This window comes from Mustelus asterias, chromosome 15 (assembly GCF_964213995.1).
Source record: "Mustelus asterias chromosome 15, sMusAst1.hap1.1, whole genome shotgun sequence".
In the NCBI taxonomy this organism is placed as follows: domain Eukaryota; kingdom Metazoa; phylum Chordata; class Chondrichthyes; order Carcharhiniformes; family Triakidae; genus Mustelus; species Mustelus asterias.
This window is the reverse complement of record NC_135815.1, coordinates 76,208,041-76,217,221: the sequence shown is the minus strand read 5'-3', so window position 1 is coordinate 76,217,221 and position 9,181 is coordinate 76,208,041. Positions and strand designations below refer to the sequence as shown.

The following is a 9,181-nucleotide window of genomic DNA, read 5'->3' as shown; positions in this document are numbered from 1 at the left end:
ACATCACATTGAGACTCTGAATTCAAATCGGCCAGACCACATTCTACCTCTACATTTTATAGCACCACTAAGAAAGGTTTTCAGAGGAGGAAAGGAACTCTGTTGCAACTAAAATGATGTTCAAAATATGCCCTGTAGAGTCAACTCCAATTTCAATAAGTTCATTTGCGTTCTGATTGAAACTAGTTTTAGGTTAGAGCTTACAGCTAATACTATAGACAAATTATAACCTGTATCTTTATATTTTTTCTCCACATTTAGCAAAATAGTTCAAAATTAGCTCTCAGATGTGTATCTAGAAGTGCCAACGGCTCTAACAATGTGAGAAGAAGTGCTACATTTTTGTTCTCCTTTTAACAGCAGCCTCCTTAAAAGGTAAAAAAGATCAACTGACCAAAATTCAGCAACTTTATTACTAGAACACACAAACTGTCAACCAACAGGACACGGACTAAATATGTTACATTAGTGTGGTGACTCATCTCAGGGTTAGTCTGACAAACTGTGCAATGCAGTTTAATCTTTGTGCTCGTTTTTAAATAAATGAGGCGAAGGTGGTTAAAACAGACTTAGTCCAGAGTTAGTAGCTTGATATTATAACATTTATTAAAATAATGCAAGGGTTAATAGAAACAACAAAGAATCAATGAAATTAAAGGCAAGCATGTTAAAAAAAGCAGAAAACCAACTTGTCTATTGAAGTCATCAAGTTGCTAACATAAAGCCAAAGAACACTTTCAATAACATACTGCAAAAATGGTTGGTATTGATTGGTTATCAAAATGTTGAGTTTTCTATATTTTTTTCAATTTATCAGGAAAATTTCTTGAATGTTATATATAACATACAAAAAAACAAGATTATAGAAAAATACATTATAAACTTGTAACAATGGCTGCAAATACATTATCTTACATGTCTTTAGGCAATAAGTTGGTTATGGTACAGACACAACATGGATCTACATCTTGCTCTGCAAAATAGTTGACTCACACATGTCAACTATATGACTACTAGCGACACTCCCATCTAATCACTCTGTAGAAATACATAATACTGCCAGGAAAAGGTACAGTACAAGATTCTCTTTTTCAAACTACCTTTGAATATCTAAGCCCCTTAAACAATAGTAATATTGAAGTTAAGGGCATACACACATTTTTGAAGTTGTCATACTTATTCAGGAACTTTGTCAGCTACTGACAATTTTCAGAGATGTGTCACAGAATTGTTTTTAGTATCTAACTTTTCCCTCCCAAAGTCCAAAAGTGGCAAACAGAAAATAATTTTTAATTACCCCACGTTCTGCAGTCACTATCATCACTTGAGTGTCGCAAGCTTTTGTTCAAACAGAAATGTAAAAATGGCACTTCATGAAAAATGTGTGTGGACAAAGAATCAAGGAACCATCAATTGAGGATCATCAGTCAGGAAGACAAAGGTGGTGGCACATTTAAAGCTTGCTGGACAGGTGTTAGTAGTTTCACACTTGTTGCATAGCAAATCATTTCCCCCCCCCCACAAAGTGACCAGATTTTGAGTGATTTTACCATGCAAGTGTTTTAAAGCAACCCTTCTTAGACAAGTCTTTCTCCTGCCAAAATAGGCAAGATTTTCCCCTTGGAAGCTTTGAAGGATGTACATTTCTTGTCAAAAAGGATCCCTCAATAGATATAAATGAGCCATCAGTTCAATCACCCGATATATAGTGTGGCATAGAACTCCTCTGCTTACACATGCAGTGGAGTGCCTGTTGAGCCACAGTCTGCAGGTCAAAGTGTTAGTGGAAAATCTGTAAGAAGTCCTGCCAAAAAATGCACACCCCTATTCAGGACCTACTGAAGGCTGAGCAGGTTTGAGTATGTTGGTGAGAAAGAATTGTGATTCCACATGTATCTTTCATGGGTCCAGAAGAGTTATCTGAATGCTAAAGTGTACACCTAAACTAATTGAGAACCACATTAGAATCTTTTCATTTAATACTACATGCTTTAGCCAAATTGTTCCTGATCAACTTGTAACACGTACAATATTTGTCAACTAAATTGTAACAGTCATCAATATTGCTGGCTTAATGATGGAGTACTTAAAAGAATACTTTTTAAAAAAACTTTAAAAATCATTTTAAATGATTACTGCAATACTCAAAGCCGCTGGGAAAAGATGGCTAATGCATGACAATTTGGAAATATAGAGAATCAGTCTGACTAAAACTACAGGAAGAAAGACATTTGGAAATAATTGAACATAAACTTTGGCTATAACTGTGAATCTGTTCAACAAGTTCCCTGCAATCTCCCTCTCTTTATCTCTTTCGAGGTCAGTCAGTAAGAAGGCAGCAGTGGAGTTAATGAGAATCTTTGCCAGTGGAAAGTCTACCTTCACCAGCATAATCTTACAAATCTCCACTGAGCAGGCAATCCACATGACAGCAGCAATTTATTTTTAAAGCTGATATCTCAGGGAGAACACGGTTGAAGGGACAGGTCTTAATTTCTGTCCCTACCAACACACCTGGAGCTAACCTTTTACAAAACTCAAAACTTCCAGAACTGAAATCTTGTTCCATTGAACCACAAATCAAGAATGTCATTAATCTGCACTCATTTCTGACAGCCCTGCTCTCAGTTCCCTTGCTGCAAGCTCAAGGTAAGGAAGTGTTGGATGAGCTTTAGCGGCTAGTAGTAATCAGGTAGAAAATTAGACCACCATTGGTAATATAAACCAATAGGAAAGCTGCCTCCCTCTTTGATCTACCTGAGCTATCTTTCATACTACACAACAGGCTCGGTCTCGTTCAAGGGCACTTAATTGTAGCGTGCTGAAGACAAGAAAGTTTGTGAAATGTTCATGAACATCACACTTTACAGTCAGATTGAGGTGCAAGTGAATGCTCCAAATAGATTTTACTCTTTATCTTTCATTCTCAAGTCACCCTACTGATGGCAACAAAAGGCAAACTGGCTCTTTAAGATGTGAATGTCCACAGGGAATGGTGACTGAACAATTCGCTGGAAAACCAGAGGAGGGTACAAATCGATGTCACAGTCACAGTTAGAGAAAGCCATGGGCTCAGTGGCACTAATCAGGCGACAACTGCCAGCTCATTTTTATTCACTTGTGGATCCTTTCATGTACGTATGGGGCAGCTAGGTTTGCATGCATTCGAGTCCTTGCACTCAGTAAGATGATTGATTTGTGAGATGCTAGACAAAATGACCATGAATAAAATAAGGCACTTCTCTCTTTAGACATTTTCCAATCTTTACAATTTGACAAAAAAAGGGAAAAAAGGAAAAAAAGGCTGTTTTGGTCTCCTGCTTTGCTTTGTTCACAGCTACCAGGAAATCATTTAATGAAATTAAGGGATTCTTTGTTCAGGTTGTGTTTAATACTGAAAGTATAAAAGACTGCACTGTCAAAAATATATTTCTTCTTACCAGCACCCTTGTATAGTAAAAGTATCTACTTTTTTGTTCTTTTTGTGGTCTGTTCAATGCATTATGCTTATCTACAATTTAATTACATGTATATAGTAAATAGGCAAGCATGGCTTTACATCCTTGAGAAAACAATTCTATACAAGGAAGAAAAATAGGATTCAACAATTCGCCCAATATCATGACACATAATGCATGGACCTTGTTGTCAAAAAAATCTTTGCATCTGATGGATACTCATTCTTAATTCACGTTACTACTAATTCAGTCATCTTCACTCTTTGCTTCTGTTTCAATGCTCTTCTTAGTGGCACACGCATTCATTAAGGAAAATGCTGAACGGGCAGATAGAGGTCATGAAAGGCTTTGAGTTGGCATCTATGCCCTTGACGAGCACAAATGGATTTAGGAAACAAAAAAAATTGGCCATATTTTGAACATTGAACTTCATTCAAAAACCCTTCACCAATGACATCACTGACCAAAGGTTCATGCATGATGCATCATCACAACAAAGTACATTCAGGGAACCTGTGACTTCACCATGAGAAAAAAATGTTCTTCAAACTCCCACAGTTACTGCCTTTGTTAATAGCTATTCATATACATCCATCTCTTGTTTCCTAGGTGAAGCCTTCTTACTGTTCATTAGGGAGGGTCACTAAATGATGATCACTGATGAACAGTGCTGAGGGATGAATTGAACTTTATTGCTTTAGTACTATTCAGTGCAGGTTTAAGGACCTCACGATTCACCCAACCAGAAAAACTGGGAGGCTGGAGAATTTTGTTTGTTTTGTGTGTTTTGTTTTTTTGTTTGTTGTCATTGTTAGGCAGTAAGACGAACAGAGTGCCTCCGCTCGCTGCACTGAAGACAGGCAAGCAAAGGCGATCACCAGTTAACTGATCAGCAGGCAGGCATGGTCAGGTCATCATTGGGTGAAGAGTTCAGAGGTCAGAAGGTCATAGGTTAGTTGCCGATGGCGGCTGGGTGGTTAGAAACAAAAAAGGAAAAAAGAAAGATAGAGAAGAGATTATTGCCAGCTGGTGACAACTGGATGACAACATGAAAAACTAATCACAACTATTAAAACAAGCACTGTAATTCTGACGCACTGCTCGACACTGTCTATAGAATGCATTCAATCATGACAGCACTGGATCATGATTCAAAGCATGAAGAGAAGTCCCCTTCCCACAATTTGTTAACAGGAAAAAAAATAAAACTAATAATGACTAATGGTTAGTAGCAGTCAATGGAAGAGCTTGAGAAACAGTAATCATACAAGAGAGTCAAGAAAAAGTGCTTGGATCTGCACTGCAATGTTTGGCGTTCCTCAGTCAGCGCACAGTTGTCAGTACCTGACTGCTATTAAGCATTAGTGGCCTCCCAAGTGCAAGCACAAAAAAGCAACTATTAATAATGGATGTGGTTCACTGTTACAAATAAAGTAGAAATGATTTAAAGAGTTCACAGGACAAAGTTAACAAACTATAGGGCAAAACAAAGTTGTTCAATAAAATTTTATTGCCTTTCAATTCTTCTATTTACAACAATATGAAATTCTTGGCCTCAAAATACAAGCAATTCTAAATTATATGACTAGCAGTGTAGGCTACATCATGGGAACTTGGAAGAGGCCAAGTATTTTACTTTATCCAACATATTCCAGTTGAGAGTACTATTGTACACTTATAGGACAGTCTTGTATAAAATGCAATTGCATGTAAACACAATAGAAGTCCTGCCGTTTAAAAGTCTACATTTATAAAGCCCTAAAATATATCCAAAAATAGATGAATTTCTACTTGACACTATAATGCACATTTTAAACTACAAACAGCCCTCTTTTTGAATTTCAATGCTAATACTCTGCAAATACAATAAAATCTGACATTTTCATATACATTCCTGCTTTATATTTTTATATTTTTTTAAAAGAAGCCACCTGTAATACTATTTTCTTTGCAAAAAAATTAAAAATGGAGATGATTACAGTAAAACAAAAGTTCTCAAGTGGAAAATGATAAGTCACAGCGTTCTGGAAACGCTCTATTTCTCTGTCTCTCTGTTTCACTTTCTTTCGTTGTCCCATTTCCCTCCACACAACTTGGTCCACTTAAATGTAAAATAAGACTTTTGTTCAACAGCTTAACATGTATCAAAATTCTGAGGTTCCAAAATATTGTACTGTTGGCCACAAGACTAAAACAGAGGAAATGAAATAAATTATTCAGTGCAAAGTCAAATTTGTGCCATTTCAGCAAGGTAAGGTTGGTGTAATGCTTAATAATAGCATCCCTTTTGGTGGCCTATACATCAGGCTGTATTTATTTACCATGTTACGTACATGGCCTCTCATTGATAGATCTCATCCTCTTTAGGGAATAAAATACTACATAGAAGTACAGCACATTTTCTTGTTATGTTAGTGGGCTAAAATAAGAGTGCATTACCCACTGACAGCCAATGCAACACCATGAATTTGTACTGCATGGAATCAGGCACTGATTCAACAATATCCAAGTTCTTTAGCATCCAAGATCATGGTGGTAGAATATCTAATAATATGATGACAATTTGTTCAAGCACCTGTTAAAAATGAAGGCCAGGATTTTCAGGCCCTGTCGTGGCATTCAAATGTCCATCGACTTTGGCGGGACTGGAGATCCTGCTGGTGGGAAGGGCTGGAAAACTTCAGCCAAGAAAAGGCTGATGCCCAGGTAATCATTTTACATTCCAGAACTCACCTAATGCTAGTACTTTTTAAAACAATCAAGAAAAAAATTACTTTGCATTCATGATATTTCACCCTGCTAAAAATTTGTGAGGTTTTTAAAGGCCACAATATGCTCACAGAAAACTAAGCACTTAAAAAAAAAATATACAGCCTATAAGGGCCAACAAAATGGCTATAATCTTTTCAATCAACCAATACACCTGCTACATATCCTCTGCTCAGTCCAAGGCTTTCAACAGTACACACAGGTTCAGTAACCGTGCAACACAATGTGGAGTTTATTCCAATTACTTCAGTCAGTCTGTCTATCTTGTTATCTGTACCAAACATAATTCTGTAAAGTTACACTGCAGGGTCATTTTCTTAGCAGTAAGGAACTATGCACTCATTAACCCATCACCAATCCTAAATGCTTAGTTAAAAGTAATACAACTAAGTTAACTGGAAAAATCTTTTTACTGTTGCAAAATGCATGCTTGAGAAACACAATCCTATGCAAAGAAAGAGAACCATCTATTTAAACAACCCATCGACAACAGAAATGAATATAGTCTGTAGAAACTATTATATTGAATATTGAAGTCCCTCAGACCCAGTTGGTAGACACTGGCTTTAAACAGCATCTGTTCTTGAATAAATTAAGGTCCAAAAATAATGCTGGAATACCAAGTCATAATTTAAGCTTCCAACACAGCACGTAGATATCAGATTATCATCACCTGAATGTGAATATTTAGTGTTAGGGATGATAGTGGGGCATCAAAGCATTGGAACAAAGCACGCATGGGAAAGCTGGCTTTTATTTTGTTTGTGGCATATCCTAGTTTCGCATTGTACCAGATTCTTCAACAACAGTGTTTGTTTTCTTCTCCCCATGAGACGTAATTTCACGTAAAACGTAAAGTGCGCTTAAAATATAGTATATTTCTTTACATAAAATTGGTTCACCTGATAATGAAAACAATTTGGATATGTGACAAAATGGACATGGGAAACAAAGTATCTATTGGAAACCGGGTTAGGGGTGCAGTTCCAGTTGATGTTATCAAAAAGTAGAGGGGGAAAAAAAGGAGATTTATATGGCCATAGGTTGGATGCAATAATCACTTTAAAGATTTAATTAGATAAGAAGAATCTTAACTGTCAAAATTCATGGTATATTAGTGAGCCTAAAGTACATTAACAATTTCATACTATGCTTTTCCACTTGTAGATCTAAGGGCATATAACTACAGCAACAGTTAGGCTGGGAAAATGAACATTCAGTTTCCTGTTAAGACCTGTTGTGTAAACTACTTGGGAAAAAAATGAGTAGTACTCAGATACATTGCTAACTCTATCTTAAGCATAATACATCCAATGCAGATTTAAGAAGTTCATGGAGCCCTCAACAAGCATCAATAAAAATCAGGTACATATATAAAATTCACTTTCATGTGTAACATTTCACTGAACATTATAAAGGCACAATTAGGACTTCCTTTCTTCATGGAAAAGGATTCAGTCCTTTCTGAAGTCTAGTTTTATAAAGCCTTTTTGGATTTCTGAATAACTTTTTAACATAAGTGAATGCATTTCCCTTCCCTCCTATTAAACACAGGTTGACAGTTAGAATATGCACTCCAATGTTCAACAATTATACCAGGCAGGGAACAGGAACACCAATATTCTCTTTCTCCAGCCTAATATATCTTTCCATCTCCCTCATCTTATGTGGAGAACTTCCATTCAAAAGTTCTCAAAAAGCTTTGCAACAAAAATCTTAAAAGAGTTGTTCGGCACAGTAATATTTGGCAGAATAAAATGGACATGACTGGTCTTTAGAAATTAGACCATCGGTCAACTCCACCTGATATGATGTTGCAAAGCAGCACCCTTTCATTCAACATGTTCGACAAAAAACAAGAACTCCAGAACTAAACTAACCTCGGTCTGCGGTCACAATCCTTTGGTAAGGATGGACCCGCATATCGTGCCTTCGAACTTTAGTAGCCACTGCACCTAGTTAAATTGCAACATTTCCAACACATGATTAGAGGAATTTCTTAGGAAGTTATTGGTTAACTTATCAATAGCATTTCAACAGCAGATCGAAGATGGGTTTACATTAGAAATTACTACAAGATATCAGTTAAAAAAACAGGTTAAGGCACAGCACCTTTATAATTTGAACATTTTACGCAGAAATTACTAAATAGAGTACAACTGTGCATGTTAATATTGCATTCCGTTTCAAAAGACATAGTCTTGAACCATTATTATCCATTTGTTAAAAATCCCACTGTATGAGATAATTCAATTAGATCCAAGCGCAATTAAGTTTTACTAGTCACATAATCAGTGGAGTGCTTCTTGCAAACAAACAAGTTTTAAGTCATCATAACACTGAATCAAAATTGAGATCAATTTTTTAAAAAATAAAACCTCTACAGATTTTAAAAAGTTCTTCAGCAATTGACCTACAAAATGCACACTTAGCTCAGAAGCTGCGAGCTACAATTTGAAAGAATTAGGTGATTTGTAAAGCAAACACAGTTTTGGATGAACCCTACACCAAACAGGCAATGAAATACTTTACATGTGATTCCTCTGGGACAGTTGGAACGAAATAATAGGAAGAACAGAGGGCCAGAATTAGAATAAATTGACCCAGTTGGTTTCCAAATATGCACACACATACACAACGCTAGTATTTCACTGACAGTCCAGCTGGGCTCATTTTGTCCATGACTGCTGTGAAACTAAGCATTTGTTAAAGTTCAGATCTGATGAGGGTTCAGTAACATGGTTCTTGAATTCTTAGCCTTTCGTTGGGAAAGCCATACCTAAAGATAAAGAAGGGAATTAGAATTAGTCCATTCTTATACTTTATGAAGAAAAATGTTGGGCAATTGTCATCTTACGCCTTTGAGTACCAGACATTCTTTGCAGTTTTTAAAGCATTGTGTAATGGATTTTCCTTCATCACCAGAGAAACTTATTTTGGAAATCACACACACA

The 9,181-nt window shown here is 36.4% G+C and overlaps 1 protein-coding gene across 8 annotated transcripts in view; it reads right to left on the bottom strand.

Moving 5' to 3' along the window:
* Positions 1-394: 394 nt before the first annotated feature.
* Positions 395-9,181, bottom strand: part of qkib (QKI, KH domain containing, RNA binding b) — a 568,349-nt gene continuing 559,562 nt past the window's right edge. For 2 of the 8 annotated variants that reach the window (XR_013499672.1, XM_078230140.1), the window contains 2 exons: positions 8,108-8,182; positions 395-4,427 (listed from right to left, as the gene is read on the bottom strand). Coding sequence is in view for 3 of the 8 variants with exons in the window: in XM_078230140.1 (XP_078086266.1) it covers positions 4,411-4,427; positions 8,108-8,182 (92 nt within the window). In the remaining 5 variants the exon portion in view is untranslated. Of the gene's footprint in view, positions 4,428-4,949; positions 9,007-9,181 lie in introns of those variants that run through there. The other 6 variants (XM_078230145.1, XM_078230143.1, XR_013499671.1 and 3 more) reach the window with 5 other exon arrangements.